Consider the following 21,037-nt stretch of genomic DNA (forward strand, 5'->3'; position numbering starts at 1 on the left):
TCATCATTCATTGAATGTAAAGTGGGTGAGGAGAGCGTAATAGATTATGCAAAGAAGCATCACCCGATGCTCTGGCGTCCTACTTTACCATGCTGAAGAGCATTCAGAAAATATGCGCTGTAAACAAGCTCATCGACACACCTAATAAAGCCTGCAGTGGCGGAAGCAAAGCTTCTCAAATCCAAAGCAAAGCCAGCTGATGAGATGAAAAAAATGAAGCTAATCAGAGTAAAAAGTGAACTCATATTTCGATTCTGCGTTGCTTTTAATACATAACCCAGTGCCGTTTGACCAAAATGCTAAGGTCTGACAAAACAAGTTACTGGCGGTGAGCGTCGTCCTGTATAGTGGTCGCTGCTAAGAGTCCTATTAATTTTCCTTCATCATCTCAGCCCAAAAATGGTAGCATGGCAAGGAACAAAGGAAAGACAGTTCTGCTAGCGAGCAGGGTCCTGCTAAAGGAATGGCTCGGCGAAAATTTAAGTTCACACAATTTTCCACTTACCACAGTTACCAAGACATGGCTGGTGTCCAATCATCAGCCAAGACATGGCTGGTGTCCAATCATCAGCCAAGACATGGCTGGTGTCCAAATGTGGCTTCTGTACTTCAGTGCTGGAGCATGAAAACAAACACTAGAACTCACTCAAATCTTTTCTTGTCCCCAAAACTTCTGTCAACCTTCCAAACCATATGCAGATCTTCATTGGGCCTCACAGATTTGTCCATGTGACACAGTATGACTTGAGATATGAGATACATGAGGATTGAGCAAAAAACCTAGGACTAGTTCACAAAAATAGGTTTTATGTATTATGCAAATTTTGATGTTTTTGTCATGTTTACTATGTGGCCACTGCCCATCGAGGCCAGGAAATGAGGCAAATGTTTTAATTGAATGAGCACTTTCTGTTTCAACCGATGTTTTTATTGAACAACACATAAACAGTATAGTTTTGGCTTGAGCTGACTGGTCTGACATCAAACCTTGCCTATTATCTCTCCCGTGTTTTTGTTCAGCCCTGCAATGTTAGAGGAGAGTCAGGATGGTATGGACAGTGGTAGCCTGACCCCTGGCACAGCTCGACAGGTCTGCATCCAGCGCCACCCCATCCACGGCTTTGGCTTCATCGCCGGCAGTGAACGGCCTGTCATTGTACGCTCTGTCTCTGCGGGTAGGACACGTGTCTCTAGCAGGACCTGTGGGCCAGACTTCTGCAGTCCAGTGGGACAAAGCAGATGTCTGGTCCACCAGGCCAACAAGTCTCATCTAATAAAACTCTCGCAGGCTTTTTTTTCCTGCTAGTCGAACTTTATTCAATAACGTATTAGATCATTTGAAGGGGTTTTTATGTGGCTTTTGCAATTCACCAGCATATGGCGAACGCTGCATCTTCAGTTTTATTGTTTTTCCTTTTTTCTTACTTAATTTGAGAACCCAGGTACCCTTTGAATTGTGTTAAAATTTTATGAAGAATGGACCAAAGAAAATGATCCAAAATGACTTGTCATGTTAACTTCCTTCCAGACCTAAGAAGGTTTTTCTTTCTCCTAATCTTATTCTGGAGATACAAGGTTTGGGCCTGTTCACAATGATGTGCAGTAGCTATCGCCAGCTATGAGCATTAAAAAGGCCTGAATTAAATATACATGATAAATATACCATTAACCCTCTCTATTCAGAAAATATAGTGTATCGTAAACACACATTGGTTGAAAAAAATGACAAATATTGCATTCATATCATACCAGCAATGGAACACGCCCACCGCTCACTTCCAGGTTTTGAAAATCATTGATATTGATAGAAAGGAATTACAGTCATCTAATTTGAAACATAAGCACTGAAGAAAGAAATTGCAGTAGGCTGGTGAACCTGGAGGAATAGACGCTGATCGATTTGGAGCTCTATGAGTCAGGAGGAAAGAAACTCCTGTTAACTCTGTGTAATTCAAACACTTATTATAATAACTGTGGGATAAAACCTGAGTGGCACACTTCACCTTTAAATGGAAAACACTGAGCGTGTTACCTTTCGAAGGAAATCAAGATCATGATGGCAGCCCAAAGTGCCACTGTTTGGGAAACAGTGCCCAATTTTAGTCTGGGTTGCCACCACAGGCAAAATCTTGAAAAAACAGACAGAGGCAGTGAAGAGGTTCATTTTATATAACATTAATAATCATCTAACCCAAGTGTGAGGTGCCTTCATGATCGAGTTTGAGAACATGAGTAAGTGAACTCCTCCAGTCACGCGACAAAAAGTATACGCCTTCGGTATGTTCCCGAATTTCAGACGGACCATCCGAGGGCAAGCTTTTTGCTGGAGATCAGATCTTAGCCATCAACGAGGAACCGGTCAGCGACGCACCCAGGGAGAGAGTCATAGACCTTGTAAGGTAACATCCTTTACTGTCGCCAATGGTAGAAAGGCCTTGTCAGGATGCATGACTGACTTTGCTTTACGTAGTTGGTATTCTCCATGTCTCCATCAGATAAGAGCATTTATTTCAGATAAGATATGTCGGTTTTATCTCAATGCCCGTCCTCTGTTTCTCTTTTCTCTCTGCAGGCGTTGCAAGGATTCTATTGTTCTGACTGTGCTGCAGCCCCAACAGGTGATGATATCCAATCCGTCTATTATCTTCCCATGCAATGTTTTCAATACACAGGCTTTTTCACTTCTACACTAAATGCCATCTTTACGCTCAGTTCAGGGAATGGCACTTTATGCCTCTGTAATTTAGGAAGAAGAGTGTACAATAGCATGCCGTGCTTCTTTTTCTGCCAACTTTGCCTAATTACTGAGCCGTGAGCATTCATGCATGTAATGGAACTTTAATGTGAACTGTCCCATTCATTTAGAAGTCTAACTGAATTACTAATCAAGTATGAAAACTTTTTTCATTTGTTTGATGTGACTGTTCGCATGACCTCTCTTCAAGTCCAAATGATACTGCTTTTCTACAGCTTTCACGTGAGGTGACCGCTCCAAACAATGCTTTTGACGTCTCTTCCCTACTTTTCTCTCTGTTTTTTTTTCCCTTAGTCGCCTAAATCTGCCTTCATAAGTGCAGCCAAGAAAGCTCGCCTGCGAACCAATCCCCCAAAAGTGCGCTTTTCTGAGCAAGTGTCCATCAGCGACCCAGACTCAGTATGTCCTGCTGCCTGTCACGCTCATCTATTCCCCAGCTCATCTCTGCGTTAACATGCTTGTGCCGGGGTCTGAAATGACAAGCACAAATATTTCACAAGGCACAAAGCACACGAGCGCAGTCGCTGTCCTGTGCTAACAACAAGCGAGCAACTATAAATTATGTAAATGGTAAAATTTGTTATGACAAGATCATGCGGTCCATGACAGGATTATTCATGCCTCCGAGTTGGAAGGTTAATCTTTCATTCAAGTGAATGTCATGTATCTGTCATTTCAGACCTTCGGACTGAACTGAAACTCCACTCTTCCTTCCCTCTTCATCCCATTGCATCAGACTGCAGGTCCATTACCCAAAGGGGCCAAGCCTGAATTCCCTCCCAGATAGTCGCCTCTCAGTGTAGACCCATTTCACCAACTAAGGAGCTAAGGGGAACCTTCTGAGCCTCATTCTCACCAACTCCCTCCTCTGCCTGTGAACTCTCGTATAAGGGGTTCCAGAGTTGCTCAACCCAAAACCCCTCAAGGATTAGCACATACACCAGATTGATAGATGTGAGCTTCATGAATAACATATGAGCTAGAAGTCTCTTTGTTCTATTGTCCAGGAAGAGGAATTAGGTTCCACTGACACCAGATAGAAAAGGTGCTGCTTTAATGTACCCAACACCAAAATTGAGCAGAAGCAAGTTAATGGGTATTGATATCATAATGGAATTTTATAGGCCAAAGCGAAGCCTTAGACGAAAAAAGAAGATACACAATGAAGGGAAAGAGCTTGAGTTCACAGCTGGAGCCTGTAATTAGATGGAGATCAGAGAAGCAGTGCACCCAACCACAACCTGTAGCTTTCCAATAACCGCTAATGTTGTTTGTAGAAGTCCATTCATTTGTAGCTTTTCATTAGCACTAAAGCTGCCATCCCCTCTAGCTGGGCATGGGTCGAAAGCACCCATGTTAACGTCTCCTTCCATGGATTATGTCCTATACAGTCTCATATCAGCCTTGCGAGCAAGGAAGAGTGAATACAACACCCTGCCCACACCAATTTAAAAAAGAGGAACGATGGGAGGGGCGTGCAGCTCTCCTGGGAGAAGAAGCTTGCTGATCAGGCCTAGAGGGCCCAAATCGGTAAAGATCAAACCACCTCACCTGAGCCTCCCCTAACCATGTCAATCCATCTCGTGCGATCAGCAAAAGGGCTGACAGGGGGCGTCGCTTCATCCAACTACAGTTCTGCTGGACGATGAGGATGAGGGAGTGGGGTCAGGCTTCATGGTCATGTCACTTCATCTTTCTGTTCTCACCCACCGTTTTATTCTGATGTTCTCAAGTCCAGAAGCATCTCAGTATAATCAGGAACCAGCTCACTCACTGATTATGCCTCCATTCATCACATGGCCCTTAGAACAGCACAGTATTGGTGTATAATGACAGCCATTTACAAAACTATTCTTTTAATAGTACGATGTGCTTTTTTTGCTCTCTGTGCAAAAAAAAGAGTAGGAGGTCAAATAAGTTGAGGTTCTGTATTACAGAGCTATAAAAAATAAAAGTAAATGATCAATATCAAGAAATAATATGTTGTGAAAGCATCCTACATTACCAGTGGATATTACAGTACTGTGCAACACTCAAAGACAAGCCTTACTTCTATTTAATTACCAGTTGAACTGTATGTCACAAGTTATTTTAGCATCGGAAAAAACAGAGGACGAACATTTAATGATGAAATTGCACAAAAGCTGGCCTGGATCATCCAATGGGTTTTATGGGCACATGCCCAGGGGCCCAAGCCTCTAGGGGGCCCCCATGAGCAATTCTGTGGTGGTTGGTTAGTGTGGTGGTTAACACCTTTGCCTTCTACGCTGTAGACTGGGGTTCAATCCCCGACAAGGGCAAGCACCCTACACTATACCAATAAGGGTCCTTGGGCAAGACTCCTAACACCACCTTGGCCTCCCTGTGTAAAATGATCAAATTGTACGTCGCTCTGGATAAGAGCGTCAGCAAAATGCCGTAAATGTAAAATTCTGACCAAATTTAAACAGCTCTTTTGACTTGGAGTACGCAGAAAAGCAAAAATGAACCAATTAATTTCAACTGCCTAGCAACTGTTCAGCTATCTTCTATTACCGTGGTCAAAGCCCGCGTTCCTGTGAATGTACTTTGAATTTGAAGCACTAAATATACAAAAGTTGTGCGTGAGGCATCTGTTAAAGAGAGATCTGATACTCTGAGGAAGTAGAGGCTGCTGTGGGCCAAACAAAAATAAAGATATCAGCCGAAGAGTCGAAGAAAAGTTACTGCGTCATTGTCAGCAGTTAACAATGAACTGCCCTCAAAGGAAAGATATAAACAGAAAAAAATCATTTTTTATTTCTTAGTATTCTTTAGTTTAGTACACCTGATGGTTTTGGGTTTTTAAGTTTGCTAATATTTTTGTTGTTTTGTTTTGTTTGTACATCTCAGCTGTCCGAGTTTACGCTCTCTTCATTGGGGTGAATGCTGAGGCTTGCTTATGTTAACATATATGTTCTTGTTATGGTGTCCGTAACCTTGCTTTGGTTTTGTTTTAGCTGCAGTAGAGTATTACAGCATGTGCTGCACAGCCCCCATACAACCTGCTCTGATATCACAAAAAAGCCCTAATCACCAAATAAAGAAGCCCTTTCAAACATTTGTGCCCTGGACCCTGTAACATGATGATTCAGGCCTGCAAAGAATTTATCAACATTTTTCAGTATTTAGTGCATTCACCACTTTCCTTTATCACAGCTTCCGCTCTGTTTAGGAGACTCGCTCAGTTTTTTAAAGAATTCTACAGGGACATTTTTCTACAGCTCCAAGGTTTAGACTTGATAAATCCCAATCACAGCAGATTCATCAGTCCAAAAAACTTTCTCCTTACCTCAGATGTTCTGTGTTCTGGTGCCCACAATCTTCTTTTTGTCTGTTTTTCTGAGAAAAGGCTTCTCACATTTCCTTGCATCGTCTTCTCACAGTGGAATGATGGACAGAAAGTCTGTGGATTTCTCCTGTTTCTCAAAGATAAAAGCTTTAAGTACATTTTACATTTATGGCATTTATCAGGTGCTGTTATCCAGAGTGACGATCACTTCCCAGAGGCAGGTGCAGGTATGATAAACGTCTTGCCGAGGACTCTTTTTAGTACAGCGTAGGGAGATGCTTGGGTGGGGGGTCGAACACCTGCCTGCAGCGTGGGAGAAATACATCCTTTGTCCTTTTTCAATGGACATGACAAAGAAAGCTGTAAGGCAGCTAAAGTGTGTTAGAGTAGTTGCTTGTGTAAATGTTGGTGTCTCTTTGAAGGGGAACATTCAGAACAGCTTTCATTGGGAGGAACCGGCTGTAGATTGTTGCTTTTAAGACTGGGAGGATGGAGGAGTTGAAGTGGTAGAAGGGTACACAGAAGAAAGGCTGGCCATATTAAATACTGATAGGTTTGATATACTTGGTGTTGGAGCGTTGACTGGAATATGAACAAATTAAAGGGGGGACGTTGACTTTTGCACAGTACTGTGGATATCCTAACATGTTTTGCTGGCTGCCTCCTGAGACCCTTAGTAGGTACATTAAAGAGCAGCGGACTTGGTTGGAAGAATGATTAATCAACAAGAACTGGCAGCACAGACCGGTAGGGTGGCATGAAAGCACCAAGAAACCGATTCTAAAGCTAATCCTTACAGAGCGTTTTACCAAGCAACTGATAGAATTCTACATGAAAAAGACGGAAATATGCATAATGTTTTAAATTTAAATGTTTGTGATGTCACTAAAACCTACACATTAACATAGTTCTACCTATTAAGTCTACAGCCCTTTAGCCCCGCCCATTCTCTTTGAGTTCTTAGGAGATTTTCAGCCTAAACTGCTTTTTGAGTGAGGAACTGAACAGGACAGCCAATCAGAACACACGTCATTAACATATATCTGTTTTACAGGCACATCCGGCTTTAGTCTAAGAAACATGGAAAAGTCGGAAAACTTTAGTCTACAAATAAATTATGGTTGTTTTTTCACAAACCACACAAAATATTATAAATTAAAAATAAAATACACGACAGTGACACCCGTGCTATATGGACCATTCCACCGAATTGAATCAGTTCACTCGTCCATTTTATCAGCTCTACTTACAATAGGTGCACTTTGTAGCTCTACGGTTACAGACTGTAAAAAGCACTCCACCCTCCCAAGCCACCGTCTGTTCTCACAGCTGCCGAGCGGGAGGAGGTACAGAAGCATAAAGTCCAGAACCGGCCGGTTCCGAGACAGTTTCTTCCCCCGGGCCGTCAGGCTGCTGAAGCCAGTAGTGCTGGGGTATCGGTCTACAGGCCCGTCACTGCACCTCAGAGTCACCATCATGATGATCCCCATGGACAAACCAGACCTCATCCACACCATCAGACTCACTCTGATCTTCTGCACCTTCAATCCAGCACATCTGTACTCACACATACAGACTGACATCTCGTACGTCTTCTATCCACATCCTGGACAGTCTGGAAGATTCTCTATCAGTGTTCTGTCCCTGAGAACCTACATCTCATCTATCATCTCCCTCAGACTGACCGCACATTCGGAACGTGAACAGCAGCACATTCCATAATTTTATTCCAGAACTTATTACTGTACAGCTGCAACCTGGAGTAGTGCAGTACTAGTGTGTGTGTGTGTGTGTGTGTGTGTGTGTATATATATATATATTTAATTTTTTTTCTTCTTAGATATTTCTATATTTTTGTATTTAAATTCTATAAGGGGGCTACACCACCTGTGTAAATGTGATGTGACAAACATGATTTGATTTGATTTGAAGTCCATCTGTTTCTCTGCATACTGTGTTTGCCCCCTTTTACCCTGTTCTTTAGTGGTCAGGACCCCTATGGAACACTGACGTGGTGGTGGTCACAGGACACTGCCCACAGAACGCTGCCCACAGGACGCTGTTGGCTGGATATTTTTGGTTGGTGGACTATTCTCAGTCCAGCAGCGACACCAAGATGTTTAAAAAACTCCAGCAGCCCTGCTGTCTGATCCACTCAGACCAGCACAACACACACTAACACACCACCACCACGTCAGTGTTACTGCAGTGCTGAGAATGACCCACCACCCAAACAGTACCTGCTCTGTGAGGGTCCATGGGGGTCCTGACCACTGAAGAACAGGGTAACAGAGTATCAGAGAAACAGATGGACTACAGTCTGTAACTGTAGAACTACAGAGTGCAGCTATACGGTCAGTGGAGCTGATAAAGTGGACAGTGAGCGTAGAAACGAGGAGATGGTCAGAGTGTTATGCCTGATATATGTCAGATACCAAAATACAGATAAGAAATCTAAACATTACATTTAATGTTAATATTTAATAATATCATTCGAGCTGAGTAGAGATTTGTTTTTAATAACTTGCACACTGTCCGGTATTTGGTCTGGAATGGTGAGTGGAAGGGAATCAGTTGAGGTCCATATAAGCAGCGTGATCTCTTCCCTCGACACATTTTAGGTAAAACCCACACCAAGCTCTCTGTACTTCAAATAGGACACAAAAGTTATCCAAGTATTTAAGATTCATTAGCCACTATTCCTGCTCAGCATATCACATGTATTAACAGTAAAGATGGAATGTGACATAATCCCCCTTCCAGACTGAATTGAATTACTCCTTTTTTTAAAAAAGTCTTGGAAACAGAGGTAACCTTGAGATGAGCCCATGCTCTGCACCGTGAACGAATTCAGCCCCAGTGTCCAATTGTGCCGGCAGCACATACATATTAAAAGGATGCACTGGAGAAATTGAATAAGCTGCTCTTTGATCGTTCCACAATGTACTCCCACAAACTCCTAAAGTCTCCGGGCTCTCTGGTTCAATTAAGGCATTTGCTGAAACGAGCTGAAGCAGACCTCGCCCTTTTAATTGTTTGCAGGCCGACTTCTCCCTCCTCATTCCTAGGTTCTCCATCCAATTACAGTTCTCATGCCCTTTTTTACTCAACCCTCTCCACCTCTCAACTTATCTAATTTCCTTACTGGACCTTTAAAGTACTTTCTGTGATGTTTCATACTGTCTTCAATAGCCCTTGGGTCCAGGAGTCGCTGACTGTAGGCATCTCTTTACGCTTTTCTCTTTCTCGCTCTCTGTCAGACCATGCTTAAGGACGACTCATTGCTACTGATACCAAATGTGTTGAAGGTGTTCCTGGAGAACGGTCAAATCAAGTCCTTTACGTTCGACAGCCGCACCACAGTCAGGGTGAGTGGACCGTGTTATTTTGTCATGGGACAGGTTTCAACAAGGACATTCACATGTGGCAATTAAATTAAATTAAACTGAGTTTTGACAAAGATCATTATTCATTTTGTCTTATTCCCATATCACCAGTCTTTCCGTTAATGTTTTTTCATTTGTTTATTTTTCTGACACATTTTTTGCTTCTAGATTCCATCAGTCAACTGATTTGGAGTGACAGGTCTCCTGATATGTAGCCACACCCATTCTATGAGTCCTGAACTGAGAACATGTAGTGCGTAGAACTGCCACTCGTTAATGTCCTCTGGGTTTGTCAGACGCTAGAGGGCGCTCCTGAGCAAGTCCAAAATGAATGGGTGCCTAAGCCAAAATATTTCAGAACTGCTGTTGTATTTTGCAGCTCTGTTGAACTTCAGTTCAATTATAATGTCTCATGTACATTCATATCATCCGTTATGACTACTATACGTCTCAAGCCGAGGATGCAGCTGAGGTATTGTGGGTCCTCAGTAGGATCGTCCTATGAAGCAGCCTATTGGTCGCACTAATGGAGCAGTCGTAACGAGGGGGGAACTGGTGAGAAAAAACAGAGCCGCTGCACTGAGATTTGTTCTTTCATTTCTTCACAGAAATGGAGATGTTCTTATGTAGTACGATAAACTACATACATACAAATACTTCTAACTAATATACGATAGAAACACAATATATAGCTGATCAGCTACCAACCAATCAGCACTGCAGAAAAACCGAAACAGGTAGCTTTTTGTGCATTTGTGTACTGATGTTTGTGCTGTAACACAAGAAAAAAGAGGTGGCCAGGCTCCCCGTATACTGGCTCTGGTGTGAACTGCCCCCAACACGTCACACTGTGTGCAGTATTTCCAGAGAGGAATGCACCGACATGTCATATTAATCATGTAAGATATGCTCCTGCATTGAACAAAACGGTACCATCTTTAGGGTTTGTAGATGATGGTGCTATGAAGCATTTTTGCTGGACCGTTTCTACTAAATCCTTGTCTTAAAACCAGCTCTGTCATCCATTGACAAGCTGTATCAGGTGTGTTGGGGCAGGAAATCTGCAGATTGTAGGGTGAGGGAAATAATATTAAGTTAGCACTGGTATAATCACAGGGTGGTGCAGTGGGTGGCGCTGTTGCTTCACAGCAAGGAGGGCCTGGGTTTAATTCCCCAGCCGGGGGACCAGGGTCCTCTCTGTGTGGAGTTTGCATGTTCTCCCCGTGGCTGCGTGGGTTTCCTGAGTGTGAGGGAATGTCTGCCTGTCTGCCCTTCGATGGACTGGTGACCTGTCCAGGGGGTATCCTGCCTTCCACCGGATGGCTGCTGGGAGAGGCTCCCCCCCCAAAACCCAGAAGGAGAAGCAGCTCAGAAGATGTGTGTGTGGTCTAAAACCAGTCAAGAGTGGAACATACCACAAACTGCTGCAGGCCACGAGTTGCTGGCATCTGCAAATCTGGAAGGTGGCACAGCTTCGTTTAACAAGCAGAGCCACACAGGAACATAAACACTGATAGCTTCCAAGGAAAATGACGAAGACTGCTCATAATGTTGGACATGCCAGCGCATCCAAAGCAGCACACAGTACTAGGGGTTCTGCCATGTTGGGGGTGGTTCATCACTCAAGGAGTAGGTGTGGCTTCAGGTCAGATGACCTATAGACAGTACAGGTGACCATCTTCCTAGACCCGCCCCCTGTGAAAATGTGCCAGAAGTCAGAAGCAAAAGAGTTATGGCATATACTGGCAAAGTAAGGAAGAAATTGATATGAAAACGAGTAAAAATGAGTTGTAGTCTTTCTGAAAAATTAAAATTGCTTTAATTACTTGTAATTGCAACATATTTTGCGCATTCCGACTCTGACTCTGACTTTTTCCTGTAGATTTACATTTTTTTATTTGAAAGTTTTTGGCACAAAATGAACTCCATACATTCAGTGCGTGGTTAGGGATTAATACCATAGCATGGCCGTGGATTTAAACAGAAAAAAGACAAAGAAATAATTGAACCCAGCTACCATTTATTCCCTTTGGAGTCAGTCTGCGCTGCCTTTATGTGCCCAAACTTCACAGATAACGGGCGATGAATAGCAGAGCATTTGCAGTTCATCAAATCCTGGTTTCTGAACTAAAAGCTCAAACCCATTAAATTTGTCATGAGTCTGATTCCTGGTGCACTAATGCAATTAATTACTGATATTTAAATGGAACCAAACCTTGTCGATGATACGTAACTGAAAGTAGATGTGAAAGGCCATTAGTGCCTTTCAGCTCGTGCACCAGGAGGAGACCGTCACCTCATAGCAGAGTCATTAGGCTACATTATTAGAGTTTTCTAAATCTTTTCTCGCTCTGAAAGGGCGAGTAAGAATGAGAAGGCTCACAGCTGTCTGGCTAATTACACCAGACGAAATGAAAATAAAATGCAAATCAAGAAATGTATCCAGCAGCTAAAGTCAATTACAGTATGTGCAGTGGATGATCAGAAATTCAATCACATCAGCACCCAAAGGCTTTTTGTTTCTCATAGAATGGATGTCTAGGACTAAATGAAGGTCTATGAGACGTGGAGCAAGTACTGGTAAAAATTCAAAAACCTTCAGGTGATGAAGCTGACATGACAAATTATGATGAGAACAACAACATTAGCATTGAACTGAGGGTTGAATTAAGCAATAGAACCCAAGAGGGAGTGTGTTGTCAATAAATACCATCTCAGCCGTGATGTTATGGGTGATAACTCCCTCCTCGAGTGCTCTACTGCTTTAATACAGCAGTTAAATAAATACAGTAAGAAATTAATAAACTGGCCGTGAACGCGGCGTTTAATATGTTTTAATGTTCAGTTCCTTCCTCCTAATTAGAGCTCCTTAACGAGCAGCTCGTTGCTACGTCAGAGTAACGAGCTCCGCCCACTCACTGCTCAGCCGGCAGTTCGTTCTCCAGCTCCTTACACTAAATTCCCAAACTGTCGTCACCACTGAGCAGCTTTTCAGTCGGCAGCTGTGACAGAAGAACAGCTGAACAACCTGGAATCAGCCAGAAATGAACCCAACACCATTCGCCAGACGTGTCTGATCTTCAGAGTCGGACCATGACTCTGATGGTGTTGGGTTCATTTCTGGCTGATTCCAGGTTGTTCAGCTGTTCTTCTGTCACAGCTGCCGACTGAAAAGCTGCTCAGTGGTGACGACAGTTTGGGAATTTAGCGTCGTCTCGTCTTCAGAGTCGGACCAAATCGGCTGTCGGTCAGATGTGGTCTTAACAGCGTCCGTTTTCTGTTTGTGTGAAAGTAAGAAGTAAAAACGCTCAAATGGCTCGAGCGTCTCCTACAGCGGTCAGAGTCGTTGCTTAGCAACAGCATCTCAGCGGAGTGAAAAACCTGTGATGTTGTGGTGAAATAACAGCAGTTAGAACGCAGCTCAACCAATCAGCTCATGCGGCCAGAACTAACTGATGTATAATGTTGCTTGACTAACATGATAAAACAGCGATATCTGACTTTAGAATACGTACAAATGGCTGGATGTGGATTTGAGTGGGGCAAATTACGAAGGCCTCTTCCCCAGCCATGTGAACCCAATGGCATTTTCATCGATTTAGCCTTTGGTCAATATCACCAAAACAGATTATCACCATTTAAGAGGTGGGCCTGCACGACTACCTGTTGACTGATGGTGAGTGGGCCTCTGTGGCCCTAGCTAAATAATCCATGTCCCTCTACTAGGATTATCATCATCAAACCACACATGTAATGGATTACTTCGTATCAGTATGGCTCCACGGACCCCCACGGTGTAAGCCATGTAACTGTGATCAAGTCTCAGCAGAGTGCCGAGTACACAATGTCTGTATTAATGAGCGGGCCTCATTACTATTCCGAGACCTTTTCCTAAGGCATAGCCACGAGGCATTGAGAAGCTCTGCATATGTGTTTCTAGAGGAGCATGCTCGGGGCAAGCTCCAATCATTAATTCAATTGATTTCACTGCTGCATCATCAGTAGACAAATGTCAAATGTGTTTACTAAGCATACACACCCCGTTACCCTCTTTTCCACTACATTAAGTATAGAATATTTTATAAGGTCATGCATGGCCAAGCTCTTTATTTGGTCGGGGACAAGTGAGTATTCATTACCATGGGCAGAACTTTTAAAAAGGTTATTATCAAAGGTGAAAATGAATAAAAGGGGCATTCCAGCCGGAAACTAGTATTTGTTATTGATAGTGTCATGTAGGATTCTGTCGTGGAGCTCTGCAGGCCTCAGCCTCATCAGATTTTTGCAGTTTCAGCTATGTGTTCTTTGACTACAATACCCAGCATGCATTGCCCAAATAGCTCATACAGTCACCAGTGTAGAAAGAAATAAATACAGATGATATTTGGCTTCTTAGGAGTGACGTTAGTGAACGAGGACAATTTTTTATATCCTCAACTGAATTTTACAAGATGAAAGATTCACAACTCAGTAGAAGTTAAAGAGCCTTTGGCGTAGGCCCCGTCCTCGCTCCAGGCCTCGCTGATCCTCCAGGATAGAGACGGCAGGGGTGGAGCCTACCCCCAGACAACCAGACAGGGACCCAACTGGTGGTGGTGGGGAGGGAGGAAGGAAGGGAGGGGGGGAATGTCAGAATGTAGGCACCCGAAAGCGGCAGAATAAGTGTGTAAGCTGAGTCATTTTAAATCCAGGTGTAGCCCTGTGATTTGTCAGGACCAATGAATGATGCAGCATTAGACTCTTCCTATCAGAACTTTCACCAAAGCTCCCATATATTCTGGTATCCTTCTGCACGAACCAGCTAGCAGGGAGAGAAGCAGCCCACCCTCATGTATTCACCTTAAAACACTTATAGTTCCTCCCACCTCCTCAATACGTCCTGAGAAGATGCTTCCATAGTCAGGGATGAGTAGGCGGATTCACAGCAGAGGCAGTGAGGGTTAAATTTAGTTTTTCTGGAGAGCCCCGTTAAAAACACCAAATATATTTTTCTCCTCCTTGTCCCACAACAGGATGTGATGTCCTCACTACAAGACCGTCTCTCTCTACGCTACATCGAGCATTTCGCCCTGGTTCTGGAGTCCGGAGGGCTCGACCAGAACCAGAGACTGCACCTGCTGCAGGAGAACCAGCCTCTCTCTCACGTGAGTCTAATGATGGTGAAGTTTCATAGTTTATCTGAAATTGTTCACAGAAATGCTTGGAGATCAAATATTCATGCTCCTCTATTTGATAAACCGTTGAATAGCTGAGCAGTGCTGGAGTCACCATTTCGATTAAAAAGCTGGACTGTTTGAGTGCAAACTTTACCCAAAGTTTAGGGCTTGTTTCTCCAGCCAAATGCCTTTGGGAAAATGAGAGGAAGCAAGGAAACGTTAGAGATCTACTAAAGACAAGAAGCTACAGGACTACAGGAATAGCACAGTTGTCCCACCACAGCAGCTGAGCACTGCTGGAGTCTGGTTTTCTGAGGGGTTTTGATGCTTTAGACGATGCATTTTGTTCTATCACTTCAGGTCGTGCACAGAACCTACTTCCAAGGGATGAAGTGTCTATTCCGGATATGTTTCTTCCCCAAAGACCCAGCCGACTTATTGAGGAGGGACCCTGCTGCGTTTGAGTACCTCTATATACAGGTAGACATTTTTCAGTGTAGAATTACAAATAGTTGACAAACTAAAAGGAAAAACCTGAATGAACGAGTGGAGAACCGTAACGAGAGCAGATGCTTCCACGCAGGTGAACTGCGCAATACAATTGAGTATTCAACATTCTACCATGCTCTGTGGCATGAATGAAAATGCTGAGCAGGCCCAGTTCACCTTCACTTTGAATCAAGTCGGCAAGAGGTTAAGATGTAAGTGACTTTGATAGAGGGTTCCTTATTAGGCCACAGTGGAGCTTCAGTCAGAAAGACACTAATCTGGCTGGACTGACTAATATTTTGGTACGAACAGTGACCTCAGGACTTAAATCTATGGGAAAGACTTCAGTCATTGAAAGTAGTGGCAGGAAACATAATGATATTTTGGTATTTATCAAATGATTTTCTGGGGATTGTGTATTTGGTAAGTACTTAAAGGACTTACTTAGGTGGCCTAGTGTAGGAGAAGTGAGCCATCAACCAGTAGGTTGCAGGTTCAAATCCACAACTGACTAGGTTTACCTGGTTGCCCCCTTAGGCAGGGCACTTAACCCCCCCTGCCCCAGCTGGCGATGCTGTGCTGCTCCCAGAATGGGCATAGTTAGGCAGCAAAATGACAAACTTCTCTACATACATGTTTCACTACAAAGTGAGCATAATTAGACCAGTTTAATTGGATGTAGTCCAGTGCAGTTTGTGAAACACTAAAACATAATTGTACATTTATTATTATTATTACAGTATTTTTATGTGGCACTATTATAATATTTTTGCAATATTGCCAACCCCTAGTTGAAAGCTCAAATTCAATAACAATGCTCATGCATTAAAAAGTTAAAAAGTGAGGAAAAACCGAGGAGCAACTGTTCGTCAGGTGACTGAGACTGTCAGTGCAGGCTGAATGACAGTACAGTGGTGCAAAAACTATACGTACTGCTCTACAGAGATGTAGAAAAAGGTGATATGGTCAGATGAGATCACGTGAGGGTGTGCATGTGTGGCATACACCAAGAGAGTGTCGATGGCTCTGATATGCTGTGAGGGGCATTTGGCTGGCATGGTTTGGGCCAAGTTCTCCCCTTAGAAGAAAGGGTCACTGCAAATCTATGCAAAGTTATTCTGACTGATCACCTTAACCTTTATGGAGAAACATTATTACCCTGATGGCAATGGACTCTTCCAGGATGACAGAGACCATCCATAGCACATGAGCGGTCACTAAATGGTCTGATGAGTATGAAAGTGGTGTAAATCATATGCTGTGGCCTTCACAGTCACTAGATCTCTGCTCAATTGAACCACATAGAGAAGAGTTTGGACCAGCCTTTTAGGTAGTGCCCAACACCACCGTCGGCAAAATACCAATGGATAGAGTTTATTTTGGAAGCATGGCGCTCGTTCCCTCATTTACAGTTCCAGGGATTTATAGAATGTACACCAATGTAAATCAATGCCGTACTGGTCACTCATGGCGATCCAAGACACTTTATGCTGGATGTTCCTTTAATTAGTCACCTGTCTTCATATATACACAATGCTCAATCGTTTCCTATCTAACAGAGCCGCAATGATGTGATCAAAGAACGCTTCGGAATGGACTGGAAGGCTGATGTCACACTCAGGCTGGCAGCGCTCCACATTTACATCACAGTCTCAATAGCAAGACCCAACCAGAAGATCTCCCTCAAGCATGTGGAGTAAGTGCTAAAACTTTTTGTGGAATTTTCAAGAATCAAACTCTCATATGAAGTTGTTCCTAATGAATAAGAGATCCCAACCCATACAGCATCAAATAATCTGCTGTAAATGGAGTTATACAAGGTGATTCACTTGAAAGAGGCCCCGAATATTCTGCTGTAACTCCCGTTAGGACGAAGCAATCTAAACAAAAAATATACACCACATACTTTGACGTGTGTGTAATCGATTGCATTACATGTGATGCTGGACGTGATCTTGAGACACACGAAGGGGTACAGGGATATTCACCCAGAAGCTAAATCGGAGGTTAAATGTTGTGACGCCTGTCTGGAACCGACTTCATCGCTCTGACGCAGGGGCATCCAGGCTTGTTCGAAGCTCCATATACTGAGGAGCTCATCGCATGCTGTTTTGCTCAGGTTGCTTCATCCTAGACTGAGTTATTACAGAATATTCTGAGCCTCTTTCAAGTGAATCTCCCTGTATAATAACAGAAAGGTTCCTCCTTCTAATCTAACATCATATACATTTCAATCTTTATCTTCCATATTCTATGAAATAGAATGTACACACAAGGCTTGACAGAAGACCTGTCTTATCTTTCTAGGAAAGAATGGGGTCTGGAACCTTTCCTTCCTCTTACCTTGTTGCCAACTGTCAAGGAGAAGAATGTCTGCAAGACCCTTTCCCAGCTTCTGAAGACATATCAACACCCCCCACCTGCTGGCAACAAGGTACAGGGCTAATGGGGTAAAATATGGTAGCCCATCATTCTTGAATATTATCAATGTCGGCATGCGTATCATTTCACAGGAAATGTGATAGTCCTCTTAAACCCAGCGAATCAGCCTAAGACCACACAAAACAGACGGCAAAATAAAAAGATACGGTTAAGCTTGAAGGCAAACAGTATGAGAGATTTGCTTAAACGCTTCATCAAATTGACACAAATATTCAGATTGTAAATACAACTGAAAGCGTTCCACCAAAGCAAAGCAGAGTCACCGATGCGCACATGCAGAGACGAGAACATCAGCAAATCTGCAGATCTGCGCAAAAACTGTGCTACTCACATGCACCGCTTGAGAAGAAACAGCTGCCTACAAATTTGATTCAAGGACATATGAAAATAACATTGTGATAAAATTGCATTTTCAGTCTTTGAATGATCATCTTGAAAAAAACAGCCTCTAGAAAGTTTTGTTTAGGTTGCTACACATACAGCTCGTTAAAATTAAGCTGGTCAGAAACTACACAAATGTGACAAAAGCTATATTTACTTTACTTTTTATTTTGAAAATTTAATTAGCAAGATCTGAGATATCTCAAAAGCACTTGTGGTACACACACACACACACACACACACACACACACACACACACACACACACACACACACATATATATATATAATTGCAAAGCCATGCTTGAGTGCAGACCTAGGGGAGGATCTCATTGTGGAAACACATTGCCCCCTGCTGGATAAACAGTTACTCTGATCTTGTCTTTTTTGCAGGTGCCGGCTCTTCAAGGAAAGCTACAGTACATGCGCGTGCTGAATGACCTTCCACCTTTTGGAGGATTGTTGTTTCACACAGTTGGACTGGTAATACTGATTTAAACCAATACGAATTGCTTGTCTTTAACGCCGTCTTTAAAGAGAATCAGTTCAATCTGATTGAGTGATGCATTACTCTATTTTTCTCTTTCAAAGGATGAGAAGCATACAGCCACTACATTGTTGGTGGGTCCCAGACACGGCATCAGTCACGTAATCGACCTAAAGAATAACCTCACGACGGTCTTGGCTGAGTTCAGCCGTGTAGCAAAGGTGCAGCTGTTCCGAGAACATCAGGGAGTAGCCCGTGTCGAGGTGGCTATTCTTGAAGGGAAGGTATGATACAAAGCAACTGAACAATGAAGTCACCAAATATGAATTTAGTTTTTCATATAATTTGAATTGTCTAAAATGTGTCCGTTTGTTTGTTGTTAAACCGTTTAGCCCCTGGTCTTGTTGATGGAGTGGCCAGACGCGTCAAACTTTGCCTGTTTGATTTCTGGCTATTACAAGCTCTTTGTGGATCCCAAAAGGACTATCTACTACAGGACACCTGGTCAGTCTCATATGATCAAGGCAGGTATGTTAGTAGTCACACCCTTTGTTTTTTAATAAAAAATAAAGGCAGCATATTGATTACTCATTCTCTTCTAATTCCATTGCAACTGTATTGTTCCGTACAAAGCCTTATTGATTGTCACAGTTGGCAAAAGGAAGCAGCCTGATGTTTACCTCATTTTTGCATGATGACACTGTCAATAGTGTTGAAAATAATTTGCTGTGTACATGATCAGTAAATCATCATAGAACATAGCCTGAAAGGGCCTCAGGCTCTTCATGTTCCTCTGCGACTTGCATTGTCATGGGAATCATTCATTTCTTTCTGCTGTTCTTGGTCCTTCCATCCTCATCTTGACTCTCGAGCTCATGGATGTTCGAGTCATTTTCTGTTCCTAACTGAAATGACATTCTGGATTATTCATTTCTCTGTGACCCGAGAACATTTAACCCATAATATTCTGCCATACATTGGATGCTAATCACCATCTACTGTGGTCTGCCGACGAGGATGACCACGACATCTCATGACATCCCAAAAGACTTCTCCATCTCTGAGATCCCCCACAGCCTCTGCTTTTGCCATCTGGACTCTCTCCCATCTACCATGTGACTCCTGTCTATTCAACTCTTCTGACGATTCTGTCCTTCAGATTTCAGAAGCTCCCACCCTCATTCCCGCTCTGGGGCCTCTGCGTCAAGCAGCAGTCGGCGGGAAGAGAGAGAGGGGTCGTCCAGAGAGGCGCCGCAGAAGACAACAGCGCCACCACCGTCGCAACACCTTGGCCTCTGTCATATCCATTTGAAAGAGCAGCAGCAGCTGCATGACCTTCAAATGCAGACGGAGGACCAGCTGGATATTAACGAGAACCTCATCTCCCAGGGACAGAACCGTTCACGCACAAAGTCTGATCCTACCCTCAAGAGCACTGAGTCAGTGGCAGAACCAGAGAGCCCCAATCACGATTGTTCAGGCTTCAGGGGCAGGGCCAAAACAATGGAGAACTCACAGCGTACAGGGAGGTTCTTCTGTGACTCCTGCAAGGCAAAACTGAAGGCTGGGGGAGTGATGGCAGAGAAAGGAATGTCTGGAAAGCTTGCCCTACAGTGCACAAATGCATGTTTCTCCCGTGACGGAGGAGCTGTTGATCTTACAGCTCTCCCTCCTCCTGGGAGTGAAGAGGACGAGGAGACAGATGAGGGAGGTGGGAAGTTGCAACCTCCGCCTCCTGCTATAGCAGCACCACCCCCAGGGTTTCGAGATAACAGCTCTGATGAGGACGACTCTAAAAAGAACCGAAAAGCTGCCGCAGCTGCTGCAGCTGCTGCCGCCGCCGCCAACAGAGCTGCAGCACCTGCGGGTGATAGTCAAGGGGATGTACCAGTGACACTGATTGATAATGTGGCAACCAGGACAGTGAGAGACCATGCTCAGGAGCTGGATGATGCATTAGTGTCCACTCTACAAGCCCTGGAGGCACTAGCTGCATCAGAAGACTACCCTCATCACCATCAGCAGACTCCGCAGACAGCAGGTGGACATACCAAGAACTTCTTAAAAAGTGCTAGACGTCCACTAACTTCTCGTTGTATATATGCATATATAGAATTTTAACAAAAAAAATTAAAAATTGGGAAAAAAAAAACAAATAAAATTTAATTTGTTACAGGTTTGGACATGTGCACCATGCATTTGCAATAATTACAAATACAAAAAAAATTGTTCTGATAAAGTTCAGTAGTAATACAGTAATATCTACTGCTTAACGTGATTTTTCATAGTCATTGCAGCTGCATAGCATGTACTCTAATCCTTTTAAGTGGGGCTTCAGGTTTTTTAAAATGTTAAAAGTCATAATATGTAACAAAAAATAAAAAGGTGCAAAATTTTGCATCTTTTTCCAAAGATGACATCTGAGTCAGCTGTCATAGACATGCAATTTGCAGCATGTTAAATGGGGAATACTGGTTTATGCTTTCATTTTCAAGTAGTCTTGAATTGCCATAGCTACTCCAGTATTACCTTTTATTTTACAGCATTTAAGCAGGGTAAACTATGCTGAATATGCATTTCAGTGAGGTCACAGTTAAAATTCAAAAGCCACTAATGTACTGAAAACTGAAGG

At 43.2% G+C, this 21,037-nt stretch overlaps 1 protein-coding gene across 3 annotated transcripts in view; it reads left to right on the top strand.

The window, feature by feature from the left end:
* frmpd3 (FERM and PDZ domain containing 3) overlaps positions 1–21,037 on the top strand; it is a 174,416-nt gene that overhangs the window by 149,251 nt on the left and 4,128 nt on the right. For 2 of the 3 annotated variants that reach the window (XM_037540658.1, XM_037540657.1), the window contains 13 exons: positions 1,021–1,175; positions 2,297–2,399; positions 2,573–2,618; positions 3,050–3,154; positions 9,326–9,433; positions 14,464–14,595; positions 14,968–15,087; positions 16,656–16,792; positions 17,404–17,530; positions 18,312–18,401; positions 18,510–18,689; positions 18,798–18,933; positions 19,565–20,446. In XM_037540658.1, coding sequence (XP_037396555.1) covers positions 1,021–1,175; positions 2,297–2,399; positions 2,573–2,618; positions 3,050–3,154; positions 9,326–9,433; positions 14,464–14,595; positions 14,968–15,087; positions 16,656–16,792; positions 17,404–17,530; positions 18,312–18,401; positions 18,510–18,689; positions 18,798–18,933; positions 19,565–20,446 — 2,321 coding nt within the window. The remainder of the gene's footprint in view (positions 1–1,020; positions 1,176–2,296; positions 2,400–2,572; positions 2,619–3,049; positions 3,155–9,325; positions 9,434–14,463; positions 14,596–14,967; positions 15,088–16,655; positions 16,793–17,403; positions 17,531–18,311; positions 18,402–18,509; positions 18,690–18,797; positions 18,934–19,564; positions 20,447–21,037) is intronic. The other variant, XM_037540659.1, reaches the window with a different exon arrangement.

Source organism: Pygocentrus nattereri, chromosome 8 (assembly GCF_015220715.1).
Source record: "Pygocentrus nattereri isolate fPygNat1 chromosome 8, fPygNat1.pri, whole genome shotgun sequence".
In the NCBI taxonomy this organism is placed as follows: Eukaryota; Metazoa; Chordata; class Actinopteri; order Characiformes; family Serrasalmidae; genus Pygocentrus; species Pygocentrus nattereri.